This window comes from Aethalodelphis obliquidens, unplaced genomic scaffold (assembly GCF_003676395.1).
Source record: "Aethalodelphis obliquidens isolate GAN/ISIS:26980383/991018 unplaced genomic scaffold, ASM367639v1 scaffold10, whole genome shotgun sequence".
In the NCBI taxonomy this organism is placed as follows: Eukaryota; Metazoa; Chordata; class Mammalia; order Artiodactyla; family Delphinidae; genus Aethalodelphis; species Aethalodelphis obliquidens.
Genome location: NW_020837954.1, coordinates 7,710,923 through 7,725,172, shown reverse-complemented (window position 1 = coordinate 7,725,172; position 14,250 = coordinate 7,710,923). Strand labels below are relative to the sequence as shown.

General features: G+C 34.1%; 1 protein-coding gene across 5 annotated transcripts in view; it reads left to right on the top strand.

Annotated features, from left to right (window-relative positions):
• Nucleotides 1-14,250, top strand: part of STRN3 (striatin 3) — a 114,818-nt gene that overhangs the window by 93,698 nt on the left and 6,870 nt on the right. For all 5 annotated transcript variants that reach the window (XM_027111007.1, XM_027111006.1, XM_027111008.1 and 2 more), the window contains 7 exons: nucleotides 2,022-2,155; nucleotides 3,475-3,650; nucleotides 3,837-3,884; nucleotides 4,183-4,304; nucleotides 7,846-8,013; nucleotides 9,248-9,388; nucleotides 12,707-12,814. In XM_027111007.1, coding sequence (XP_026966808.1) covers nucleotides 2,022-2,155; nucleotides 3,475-3,650; nucleotides 3,837-3,884; nucleotides 4,183-4,304; nucleotides 7,846-8,013; nucleotides 9,248-9,388; nucleotides 12,707-12,814 — 897 coding nt within the window. The remainder of the gene's footprint in view (nucleotides 1-2,021; nucleotides 2,156-3,474; nucleotides 3,651-3,836; nucleotides 3,885-4,182; nucleotides 4,305-7,845; nucleotides 8,014-9,247; nucleotides 9,389-12,706; nucleotides 12,815-14,250) is intronic.

Below are 14,250 nucleotides of genomic sequence, written 5' to 3'. Positions count from 1 at the left end.
AGAAATTAATTCCCTCTGCAAAGAGACAAGGGCAGATAAATTGAGTATTTATTATGATTGCTATATGCCACAGTAATGGGTGATTGTGGAAAGGAGAAATACAGCTTAAAAGATTTGTTTCACCGAGATGTATATGTAGTAAATGCTGAGTGAGCAGGATAGCTTGCTATATATAAATGGATATATGTGTATAGAGATAGAGAACTGTAGTTATGTGATTAATTAGAAATTGGTATACTTTTTATTTAATACAATTAATCTAAAACTCTAATAAAACTAGCTAATATTGCTTAGACACTTCCCTTCACATGCTCTTAAATTGGCCAGTTACTGATAAGAAATATCTCTGCAAAAAGAATATGTAATAATGCAGAATAATTAGTTACCATGTTAAAGTTACCAATACTTTATTGGGCATTTATCAAAAGTTCTGATATTGAGTGTTTGTATAATTGTGAGTGGAAGGAATTGTGGCATTTTGTTCTAACTTGTCTTAGAAACAAATTCTGAGCTTAAAAGAAAAACATGTCCTTGTACTGGCTAAAAATGCTTTGAGAAAGTAATACCTAATGAATTTTATATAATTGTTCTTAAACATAATTTTAAACTATTGATTTTATAATTCTCAGCTGCTCTGGTATTACCAATAACTGCATACTAGATAGTGATAGGAAGGATCAGTGCTATAGATTATTTAGATTCAGTAGGTATAGTCATTATAAAATTAATTAAATACTACTATCCCTATGTGTATTTTCTTTCTGATTTACCCTATATCAGTTGCTGACACACAGCTTCATTTTAGAAATGTCATTCAGGACCCTATTTGAATCAAATTATATAGCTTACTTTGATATTACAGATTACTTTAATAAATAATAAGATATTCTAAGTAAGGATGAATTTTACTTTTGCCATAGTATATATCTAGGAGAAGTTGACTTGTATCTTCTCAGGATATTTTCAGTAGTATTAGTGATGACTGACAAATTTTATGACATCTGTTATGTTTCCTGTAGTGTATTAAATTTATATCATCTTTTATAGGAATTTTTCAAAATTGATAAATAGCTTGAATTTTTATGTTTCCCTTTTAAATTTGCTCATGGATTTTAAATATGTATTGATATGTTGAGTTGTTTTGTATTACAATGATTTATGTACTTTCCCCTTGTATTTTAAGATTAAAATTTTGCTTTCAAAGCATGTTTGAAATGATACGGAGAATTATTGCTTATACTATAACTGTAATAGCAAAATTTATAGTAGTGTAGTTATTCTAATTATGGCAGTGTTTGATTTTAATTGGTCCAAGTATCAGAAGTTTAAAGTGCTATCCATAGTCAGTATAGATTAGTTATTTTATTTTAGAAGTATAATGGTAAATAAAAGGGAAGTTAAAATAAAAAAACATAGTCAAAGTTTGAAAGCTGGAAGCCATTCTGAAGATCACATACATTAACCTTTTGGGGAAAGAAAACGGACAGTGATGGTAGAACTGCCCTTTTCCTAGACCATTGCTGTTACTGAAGAAATCTGAGCAATTTAAGGCTTCACTTCAGTAAGCTGATACACTGTATTGCAGACTGGAAACTATTTACATGTGAATACTTATATTAATTTTTACCAGGGACTAGAATACCTAGCACTTTCAAGCAAATATGATAGAAAGCAAAAGGACTTAGCAACAACCTATTATGTTTTAAAAATACTATAATTATAGTTGTACCAAAGTGATAAGTGATGTAAATAGACAAAGCTTTTGTGCCCCACCTCCCACCCTGAAATAATATATCTTAGTGCACATTTGATTTGTGGGAAATTATGTTCAGTTCCAAAATAAACACTTGTTTATTACTACACAGTAATAGGATTTTTTGAGTGGAAGAAATGAGGGAAGTGGGAAAAAAATTAATTATATTACTGAATATTGTAACTGTTAAGTGCTTACATTTCCCCCACAATATTGTCTTGTACTGTATGATTTTTCAGCATTTAAGAAGCGGTTTTGTTCTTTATAGCTGAACCAATAACGTTTCCATCTGGAGGAGGCAAGTCATTTATTATGGGTTCTGATGATGTTTTGTTAAGTGTACTGGGCCTTGGAGACCTTGCAGACTTGACGGTAACAAATGATGCAGACTATAGTTATGATGTAAGTGCAGTTTTATTTTTAATTTTTTAATGATTTAATAGAAGGCTCCTTATTTTTTGGAAACACTTATAAAACAGAATTAATGTCAAGGTGCATGGAAAAGATAAGTTTAAGTGTGACATTGTATTTATTTGAAGTGACATGTAGTTTTTTTCTTATAACTACTTTCTTTGTGGTGTTTAAATTTTTTCTTAGGTATTGTGGTGGATTAGTTAGGAGTTTGGGGTGATTGATTACCTTAAAATATTGGTTGATAAATATCTACCTGAGTAGTCAACTCTCAATTACCTACTCAAATTAAGCCATATTTTGCTGTTAAGAGAAAAATAGGTAACCTGAATCACTTATTTGCCTTCAGGATAATTCTTAAAAAGCACGTTTTATTGTTGAACTTTTTTTTTAAAGGATAATGTTAGAGTTAGTTTGTCATTTCCTGAATATTTAGTCCTTCACTTGAGGGATGGGGAGAGGATGGAGAGGACGTGGGAAGGACAGTGTTAGAGGTGAAACTAGTCTTGGGTTAAATTTTTTATAGACAGTAAACACTCAATCGAGAGTTAACTATACTTGCTTAGATTTTGTATTAGTGTATTTGCAGTTTTTCAGCAAATTAATTTTTTTCCTTTCATAACAAAGTCCTTTTTTCTACATTTTATACTTACGTTAGCATGCTTTTTTAGAGACATCAGCCTTGGTGGGCTGGATTATTCTCATTAATACTTTTAAAGTATATAAGCAACTAAATTCCAATAAACTTTTGACTACTTTAGAAGTGGTTTCACAGCCTGTCTTTACAGATGGAGAAATGAAGGTAAAAAGATTAACCTCTTATCAATATCAATAAAGTGTCTTTAGTTCAGACTTTTGGAAAGTACTTTAACTTGATGCCTTGAAAAATATCACATGCTGATTTTCTAAATGACAGCTGTATTGTTAATGTTGTACCCTTGGATTTTTAGTAGTAATTTATATAATTTTTATTGTTTTCATGTAAAGTATTGCAGCATGGTAGTTGTTTTGTTTTTGTTCTCATTTGATGTTTAATAGGACTTTGGGTTTACCCTGATGATTAGGTAAAACAGATTAAGGGACTCATTTGATCTAAGTATTTGAAAGCTAATGAAATTATTCTTCTTAGTTCTTATTAAATGATAAAGATTTGTTATAAAGTTTTTAAGGTATACTAAATTTCCACTGGACATTTTATTTTAGCAAAGCAGTTTTGAATATATATTTTAAACACTCCAAAACAAACAAAAATTCCACATGCCTATCAGTTAACTACTTTTACCACTAAATATTGCACTCTTTCTTTTTAGTTGCCTGCCAATAAAGATGCCTTTCGAAAGACATGGAATCCCAAGTATACACTACGTAGCCATTTTGATGGAGTACGGGCATTAGCTTTTCATCCTGTAGAACCTGTGCTGGTTACTGCCTCTGAGGACCATACTCTGAAACTATGGAACTTGCAAAAAACAGTTCCTGCCAAAAAGCAAGTATTTTAATGTTAGCCTATTCTTTTTCCTTCCAAATTTGCTAATTATAAATTATTATTATTCTTTATGGTCCCATATCTTTTATGTACTCATTTGATCTTTCCTAATGACCCTTGTATATCAACCAATGATTTACCATTATTTATCTTCTCCCCCCCACCCTTTTTCTCCCCTTCTTTTAGGAGTGCCTCTTTAGATGTAGAGCCTATCTACACATTTAGGGCCCACATGTAAGTCTTATTGAATTAGGACTTAATTAACAACCATAGTTATTGTTAACTATTATTTATCAATTGTAAAACCTTATAATTTTTTCATAATGTTTGTTTTATGTTAGGAAAGACATACTGAACAATATTTCATTTGATTAATAATTGTATTAGTGAGAATATAATCAGTACTGTTCAAATGTACGTTTACCTAAACAGTTTTAGATACCACATAAATTTAGAGAGAGGTTGGGGGGATGCAGATATGAGTTTCTTCTTAGGCTTTATAAGTAATTTCTTTCCTCTTTTCCTATAATAGTGGTCCTGTTCTATCATTAGCTATTAGTTCTAATGGAGAACAGTGTTTTAGTGGTGGTATTGATGCAACTATCCAGTGGTGGAATATGCCTAGTCCTAATGTGGATCCATATGATACATATGGTAAGTAAAAGTCTCAAGATGTCTTTTTTTTTTTTTCTTTTCTTTTTTTTTTTTTTTTTTTTGTGGTATGCGGGCCTTTCACCGTGGTGGCCTCTCCCATTGCGGAGCACAGGCTCCGGACGCGCAGACTCTGGCCATGGCTGACGGGCCCAGCCGCTCTGCGGCATGTGGGATCTTCCCGGACCGGGGCACGAACCCGTGTCCCCTGCATCGGCAGGCGGACTCTCAACCACTGCGCCACCAGGGAAGGCTTCAAGATGTCTTTTTTAAAGTGAATGGGGCTGACAAAAATAATCACCTCAAATATTATAAGATTATTTAAATATGTATTAGTCTCTTCATTTAGTCCTTCCATTTACTAGTAATGTGCTTTTATTAAAGAGAAAAATTAAGAAATATCATGCCATGAATATTTTAGCCTGCAAGTTGGTACTTTGTCAAGTTGGTGTTCAAAAATTAAAAACTGTATTAATTCAAACATTAATTTCAGTACTACTTACAGAAAGGAGAATAAAATTTAATATAGGGAATAATTTTTAAAACAAATACTTTATGTAGTTCAAAAAATATTTAGTGGGAGACGACAGAAACAAATTAGGGACATAAGGGAATATAAATCTGTCAACTTGAGGGACAAAAAATTCCTTAATTTAAAAAAAAAACCTTTTATTCCCAAATGCCACTTTTAGAATCTGGCTAACAAATACCTGCACATGTATTCAAATATATTTACAAGGGCATTGTTTGTAATTATAAAAAATTAAAACAAAATGAACGTTTATTAGTATGAGAATGGCTAAATAGTTGTCTACTTAATGGTTGGTTCATTTAAAAAGAATTTAAAGGACTTCCCTGGTGGTCCAGTGTTGAAGACTCTGCACTCCCAATGCTGGGGGCCTGGGTTTGATCCCTGGTCAGGGAACTAGATCCCACATGCCACAACTAAGAGTTCACATGCCACAACTAAAGATCCCACTCGCTGCAACAAAGATCCTGTGTGCCGCAACCAGCACAGCCAAATAAATGTTAATATTTTTTCAAAAAAGAATTTAAGAGCTCTTTGGTCTTTTTATTTAACACACACTTGGTGCCTAAATTTGCCAGATGTCAAGCATACAGCAAATAAGAATTAGTCTGATAGAAAAAATTAGACTTTAAACACAAACAAGGGGATGGATAGTTACAAATTGTGGTAAGTGGTATGAAGATACAGTACTATGAGAGAGAGTAACAGCCAAAGTCTTCTTTAGATATAGTCTAAAATAATCACATTCAAGCCAAAATCTGAAGAACAAAGTTAACTTTTAGTAAAGAGTTTTAAGCCAGGAAGCAAGTTGGAAATGTAGGGTTTAAAAAGATAACGCTGCCTGTTGCAAGGAGAATAGATTGGGGGTGGGAAGAGTGGAGAAAGGAATACCAATGTGAAGTTGTAAAGTTGTAACATAGTGATCTGGTAGACTAGGTGAGAGATGATGTTGCCAAGATTAGAGTGGGTAGTAGAGCAGTTGGAGAGAAATAGATTTAAGACATACTGGGGAGATAGGGTAGAACAGACAGAATCTATTGATAAATTGGGTTGAGTGGATATAGTGCTGGATGAGTGACTCTTGTTTATTTTTTAACAGCTTTATTGAAGTATAATTCACATATGATAAGATTCACCCTTTTGAAGTGCACAGTTCAGTAGTTTTTACCATATTCACAGGGTTGTGCAGTCATTACCACTATCTAATTCAGAACTTTTTCATTACCACACCTGCATTTTTGACATGAGCAACTGAGTGTACGATGGTAGCATATTGAATGGGAACAGAACAGGTGTGAGAAGATAAAGGATGCTGAGTTTGGGGTTTTATGCATGTTAAGAGATGGCAATATCAAGTAGGTACCATCAGTGCCAAGATGAGAATGGGTGGCATTACATAGGGAGAATGTGTTGTATAGGGTAGGAAGAGAAGGCAAAATCCTGAGGAGCTCTGACATGGCAGGTGGGGTGGCTAGAGCAAGAGAGCCAACCAAAAAAACTAAGAAGGCATGGCCTGTGAGGTAGGAGGGTGTCCAGGAAAATGTGGAATCATGCAAGCATACCATTTTGAGAAGAAATGGTATGCACTTTCAAATGTTGCTTAGAGGTCTAAGATAGGAAGGTTCTTTTTTATAAGTAACAAATAGATGTCCAGGTTTGGGCCAGACAGAGGTTGGATGTTGGGGCTAAGAGCAAAAGGTAAAGGGACCTCTGGATGACCTTTCAAGGTACACTCTATGGATGAAAAGGCACTGTGATGAGAAGAAGGGAAAGGAGGAAGGAAGGAAGGGAAATGTTATTAAATTTGATAGAATAGACTTTGTCATTGGTGATTTTAGCAAGGGTTGTTTTGGTGTGGTGATGGTATTGGAGTGATTTAGAGAGTAAATGGGAGGTAAGAAAGCACATTTACTCAATATGGTTTTCTATTATTTGGTGGAAGGGTGGTGTAAGGTTTGTTTATTAGGTTGAGAGATTTTGGAGCATATTCGTTTGCTGTGGTAATGATCCCAGGGAGGAGGATAATCTGTGTAGTAGAAAAACTAAACATGAAAGCAAGTTAGTGTGTTGAATGGAATCCAGAATACCTGGTGGAATTAGCCTTTTGAGGGAAGGAGGATAATTCCTTAGTTGTATCTGGAAACACGGAGAAGATGGTTTTAGATACAAGTAGATTTATAGGTTGGGTGACAGAAAGGTAGGGGAAAAGTTTCTATTTCAACTCTGTATTTCCCCAGTGAAGTATGAGAGAGAATCATTCATGAGTAAGGGAGGTTACGAACTGTGAGTATTGCAGAGATGATGAGAAATATCTGTGGAAAGTGGGAATTTAGTAGAGAAACAGGATTGTAGGACAAATGATGTTCAATGTTATTAGCCCCCATTGTCTATCAGATGTGGATAAGTAAAATGTAGTATATCCATACACTGGAATATTATTTGGCAATAAAAGGAAATGAAGCACTGATACACGCTACAACGTGGATGAACCTTGAAAACATTACGCTAAGTGAAAGAAGTCACAAAAAGCTATTTGTGTAAAATGTCCAGAATAGGCAAATTTATAGAAGCAAAGTAGAATAATGGTTGCCTAGGGCTGCAGAAAGGCAGAGAGGAAGATTGGGGGGAAATAGCTAACAAGCAATGAAGGTGTCCTAATGTTGATGTGGTGATGATTGCACAACTTGTTGAATATACTAAAAACCATTTAACTGACACTTTAAATTGGTGGTTTCTATGGCATGGGAGTTACATCTCCATAATGCTGTTTTTGTTTGGTTTTTTTAAGTGTGTGTTCCTTTTAGAAAATTGCAAAAATATAGGAAAGTATTGGAAAGGGAAATAAAAATAACCCATAAGTCCACAACATAGAGATGGCTATGTGCACTTTGGTTTATCTTATTATGGCCGTATGTGTAGTCTTTATACTTAATTATGTAGTAAGTTATCTTTATATACAAAAGCATTTTTTTAAAACTTCTTTCAGCTAACTTTTATTTGTTTCTTTTGTTACAGAGCCAAATGTTCTAGCTGGCACTTTAGTTGCTCATACAGATGCTGTCTGGGGTCTTGCTTATAGTGGCATAAAAAATCAATTACTGTCATGTTCAGCAGATGGCACTGTTAGATTATGGAATCCACAAGAAAAATTGCCATGTATTTGCACTTACAATGGAGACAAGGGTGAGTAAATTTTGCCTCTTTGAAAAAAGTTAATTTTTTAAAAATTTGGAAGATAAAAAAGACAAAGTAGTTGATTTACTATTTCCTGACTGCTTACAGAGATAATTGAAAAAAATTTATAAAGCTGTGATAATCTTTTTTATTCCTAGTCATTTTTTTTATAAATAAGAAAGGTGCTTTGCAAGTATATCCTGTAGCTCAGTGCTTTTTTTGACCATTTTCAGGACATGTCCTATGTGAAGAATAGAATTATTTGTATGTGACAGTAGAGTAGACAAACGAGGCTACTTACAGGAACAGCAGGAGGCCCTCCACCAACTCCATCCAAGTGGCTGCTTACAAAGATTGAAGGGATCACAGTCTCAAGCATACCTATAAACCACATATGAGCACACTGGTTGAGAAGTCTAGCCATAATCATTGAAATAGCACCCTTAACTGGGAAGTGCAAACTGAGTTACACAAGTAATTTTTTTAAATCATACCTTTTATTTTTACTAAAAATAATTTTTTGTTTTAAAACATTTTAGATGAACACTTATGCTTAATTTTGTTGGGTCTCTAGATACCTTAGTGATTCTAATTTTTGAATTGCCTAAATAAGCTTTTGAGGTGAAAATGCATTTAGATAATTTGTTTCTTGCTTCATCCAGGTAATTAATTGCTTACTCCAGATTTCACGTAGTTGTGCATTGATCTGGACAGTTGAATTTAATATGTTAAAGAGCAAAATTGCTGCTTGGGACACTTTAGGATAGTACTGCATCAGTGCATTCCAAAGTCCAAACCTTCATTTTCACAGATCCAAAAATTTGACTTGTATTAGCTATTTGATAAGGCTTACCAGTCTCAGACAGGTGAACAGTCTCCCAAGACAGTGATGTGAGAATGCTATTTTATCATTTTACAGGAAGAAATAAAATTGCAAGTGGGCCAGTAAACTAACCTAGGGTTTTTTTTTTCTCTCTCAGAAGAAAATGCATAGGAGAACAATAACTTTTGTATATATCTACTCTTACTTTAAGAGCCTTCTAGCTATATTTTTCTTATAATGTTATAAAAACTCCTAATAATTGAGGAAAAGTTACCCATTATATCTTACCATCCTAACATAATTGCTTTCTTTTTCATTATTAACATTATTTCAAGAATATTCAAATTCCTTTTTCTTACTAGAAAATCAGAGATTTCTGAATTATTGTGTTTACACTGTGTCTCTTTGTGCTCCTTTCAGAGCATGGAATACCTACATCGGTTGACTTTATAGGCTGTGATCCAGCTCATATGGTGACTTCTTTCAACACTGGTAGTACAGTAATTTATGATTTAGAAACATCACAGTCATTGGTGATGCTTTCATCACAGATAGATTCTGGTAAGTTTTCTGGTAAGGTTGGAACCTTAAAAAGGATTATTTCACAATAGATGGGTAACCTTTCAATTTTTATATTTTGACTGTATTTAGGATGGAAAAATAATTACTTTCACTGTATACTTATTATTTCTGCTGTTTCCTCAAACTATGCTTAAAAGCTTGGGTGAATATGTGGGGACAGAGAAGTGAGTAGAGCAATGTAAAGGTAAAAGAAAGCAAGTGAAATAATTAAGTTTTTAATGAAGATACATGTGAAAGTAGAGAAAATATAATGAACCAAATGAACTCATCATCCAGCTCCATTAATTATGTGTAAATGGCCAAGGTTGTAAGTATAGGATGTGTATGTATTTTACAGTTTATTCAAATAGGGATCCAAATAAGGCCCATGCATTGTGATTGGTTGGTAAGTCTCTCAGGTCTCTTTTCATCTGTAGGTTCCCCCTCCATCTCTTTTACTTCCCTTGCATTTTTTAATTGAAGAAATTAGGTAGTTTGTCCTATAGTTTCCCATAGTTTGGATTTTGCCAGTTACGTCCTTGTGGTATCATTTAATGCGCTCCTCTATTCACTTTATTTCCTGTAAATTGTTTGTGGATCTAGAGGCTTATTCAAATTCAGGTTCAATGTTTTTATTTGTCTTCATTTTAAAGTTTATAAGTGTTTTTCGCAAGATTATTTCAGAGTAATCTGAACTTTTTTCAGAAGTAAATATTGTCTGGTTTATCTTTTTCTTATGTTTCCATTCATTGCTTGGGTCCATTAATTCATTAACTGCTGAAAAATTATTTTCTAATTTTATCATTTCTTCTCCATTATTAGCTAGAATGCTTCTATAAAAAGGAACACCTCTCATCAGTAATTTGGTTACCTGGAGTTAGTAGTTATAAAGGAAAAGCAAGATAAATGATTGCTTTAAAATGATGAGGTAGTTCCCTAGCATCCTCCAAAGGTGACCAGTGAGTCTTTTGGGTATTGTTTGGTTTTATTATCATTATAATCTTTCTTGGATATAAATGTATTTTATGTATTTCAGTCTGTTGCAGGTATTATCTTTATTGCTACTCCGATTATTTCATCTTTGGCCAGTGAGAGCTTATTCAGCTTGGCTTCTGAGTCCTCCTTTTGACATGACCCTGTTAGTTGTTGATGGTTTTCTTGCCTTCTGAGATGACAAGGTGTTCTGGGTTCATCTTGTTCACTTGGCACTCCAGATCTGAAATCAGCCATTTCTCTAAGGAGCCATGGTTTCTTTTAGTGGAAAATGGCATTTAGAGACTACAAGATAGGTGCTGTGCTATTGAGTCAGTCCCCATGGCTTTCATGTCTCTTGAGTTGGTCATTGGTTTAGACTTTTTCAGTGGACAGAGCTAGAAATACATTTTTAATAAAGAAAAAGACTGATAAATTTATACAAATACTTCCAATTCTAATTCAGATTTATCTCATTGATTTCATATCTTTATCTCATTTTAACAATGTTGAAACTCTTGGTTCTCAGCAAAATCATCATAATTTCTTGTTTGATTTATCTCACAGTACAGATACAGTCATCTCAGAATAATAATAGCAACACCACCAACAGTATCATTACTGATAATAGGGTATAGTCTACTAGTGTCGGACAGTCTAATTACTGTGCTTTAAAAAGTCACTTGAAGTAGTTCATTTCTTTGTGCTTATACGGCCGATTGGATATATGGTTAAGTTCATTTAATTTTATCGTTAAGTTTCATGTGTTTGATTTTTCATGACTGCTCTTTTAAAAGTCATTTTATAATTATAGAAAACATTTAAATGGTTCCATGGTCAAATCTCAAACCACATTATACCCAAAGTGTCTTTTCAACCCAAGTCCCCTTCTTCCTCTTACATAGATTATTTTTTTCAATGTGTTTAAGTTCAGTTAAGAGTTCTTGTATACATGTAGAATGATTGATTTACTTAGTCTAATAAATGTTGACAATATTTTCCCTTTTTTTTTAAATAATTTATCTATTTGGCTGCCTCGGGTCTTAGTTGCGGCACGTGGGATCTTTCATTGCAGCGCACAGGCTCTTCCTTGCAGCGCGCAGGCTTAGTTGCCTCATGGCATGTGGGATCTTAGTTCCCTGACCAGGGATCGAACCCATGTCCCCTGCGTTGGGAGGTGGATTCTTAACCACTGGACCACCAGGGAAGTCCCTTCCCATTTGTTTTGATCTCTCTCTTTTCTTCCTCATCACTAATCTAATCAAAAATTAAGAACTTGGTAGTAAAGAAAAGGTCTCATTCCTAAGAACATTAATTCCAGTTCTCTGTTTTTTTGTCAGTGTGGGTGGGATGTGGGTGGTTCTTGCAAACATCTAATTAGCACTTATGAATTTTTTCTTTATTAATTGCCTCCAATTCTTTTATGGGCTATTTATTAAAAGCAATGATTTGTGGGTCTTTTAAAAATTCTAAACCACCTATATTGACAGTCTAAATTAAAATACTTCAAACTTTGGGGCTTCCCTGGTAATGCAGTGGTTGAGAGTCCACCTGCCAATGCAGGGGACACGGGTTCGTGCCCCGGTCTGGGAAGATCCCACGTGCTGCGGAGCGGCTGGGCCCATGAGCCATGGCCGCTGAGCCTGCGCGTCGGAGCCTGTGCTCCGCAGCGGCAGAGGCCACAACAGTGAGAGGCCCGCATACCGCAAAAAAAAAACAATAAATAAAATAATAAAATACTTACAACTTTTTTCTAAACTTGAGCCTAGTACTATCCATTTATATTATAGGGCATGCTAGCTTACACGTATTGTAAGAAATTTTATCTCTCTAGAGCTCTAGTTTTATTTCTTAGATTTTTTGTTTTATGTATAAAAGCTTTAGTTGTTAGTGATTCTTATTTTTTGGTAAGACTAAAAAGGCCATCATTTAACTTCTGATTGAAATATTTGTTGTTTTTTTTTTAATTGAAATATAGTTGACGGACAGTATTAAGTCAGGTGTACTACATATTATTTGACATTTGCGTACATTATGAATGATCACCACAATAAATCTAATAACCATCTTTCCTCGTACAAATTTATTGAAACATTATCGACCATATTCCTTATGCTGTATATTACATCACCATGGCTTATTTATTTTATAACTGGAGGTTTGTACCTCATAATCCCCTTCACCTCTTCCCCTGCCACTCCCTCCCCTCCCCTCTGGTAACCACCTATTTCTTTTCTGTGTCTGTGAACCTGTTTTTATTTTATATTGTCTTGTTTGTACTTTTTTTAGATTTCACATTACATTGATGGTTTGAATTTTGGTGTATTATTATTCTTTATTTTTCAGGTTTACAATCCAGTAATCACATTAACAGAGTAGTAAGTCATCCCACACTTCCTGTTACAATAACTGCTCATGAAGATAGACACATCAAATTTTTTGACAATAAAACGGGTAAGTAGGTTATCTTATTTTCTATATAAGATATTGACTTCTTGGCTTCAAAATTGCCAAGTTAAACTGATTTAACTCAAATTTTTGCTTTACTTAATGTAGCACACTTATGTTAATTTTTATCCTTAAGTATATATAATACCTTGCTTACCTCTTATGATTTCTTCATTTCATGACAGTTATAAACCCTTTCATTTGAATTTTTTTTCTTTATATTCTGTTGTGAATTAGTATAGCAGAAAAGATCTCTTTCTAGTATTTGGCATTTCAAATATGTCCTTAAAATTGTTTCTCAGTGGATGAATTGATGATACAGTGTCAATTGTTTATTGTCATCTTTCCTCTATTTCTTTTTTTTTTTTTTTTTTTTTTATTTATTTATTTTGCGGTACGTGGGCCTCTCACTGTTGTGGCCTCTCCCGTTGCGGAGCACAGGCTCTGGACACGCAGGCTCACGGGCCCAGCCGCTCCACGGCATGTGGGATCTTCCCGAACCGGGGCACGAACCCATGTCCCCTGCATTGGCAGGCGGACTCTCAACCACTGCGCCACCAGGGAAGCCCTCCTCTATTTCTTGTTGTAAGGAAAACATACCAATTATATAGAAAAATCAAATTTTAATTTGGCCATAGAATTGTTTGTTTAAGGGCCTCTGTCTCATCTGTTATTACCTAGAATACTACATAAAGTACTGTTTGCTCTCTTTCAGGAAAAGTCTGATAGCTAAGAGAGGCTTCTTTGAGGAGCTAAAATGATTAGAGGGATATTGAAGGACTTCAAATAAGAAACTTAAATGTTAATTGCAACATTTTTGCAGGACAACAAATTATCAAGCAAGACAGCAAATTAGAACTACAGATTTCTCTTTGAAGGTTGTATAGGACATGGTCATAATTTTTAGTCTTTACAGTCTTACATAAATATCTTTGCTCAAATAACACTTTTCATGGACAGAGGTTCCTTTTAACTCAGTAGGACAAGTTGAGAAGAGAATGGATATTCACAGGTCTATATATTGCACAGGAAAGAAGATTCATATTCATGTGAATGTTCTCAGTTAACACCTTATCAAATCAATTCTTTAAACATTTTTATGAAGCCTAAACATCTTCCACTGCTGCATGAGCAAAGAGATAATTTCCTTTACTGTATTTCTAAAAAGATTCCTTTCATTAATTATTGAAGATTTATATTTGTAAGGGGAGGTTCAGGAATTTTAGTAGTTATATTAAAAGCAAAAAGTGAGTCTCTAGAGCTGTTTTACTGGCAGAAATCTGAAATAAGGAGCCTATAGCCTTTTAAATTGTTTACAAATTCTACCAATTAATTCTTGGTGTTAACCAGCTAGTACCTTATTTGTAATGTGAAGATAATTGAAGCAACAGGCTCTAAACAATGGAAAATCTCTCTCTCTCATTTTCTGTCTCATACACACA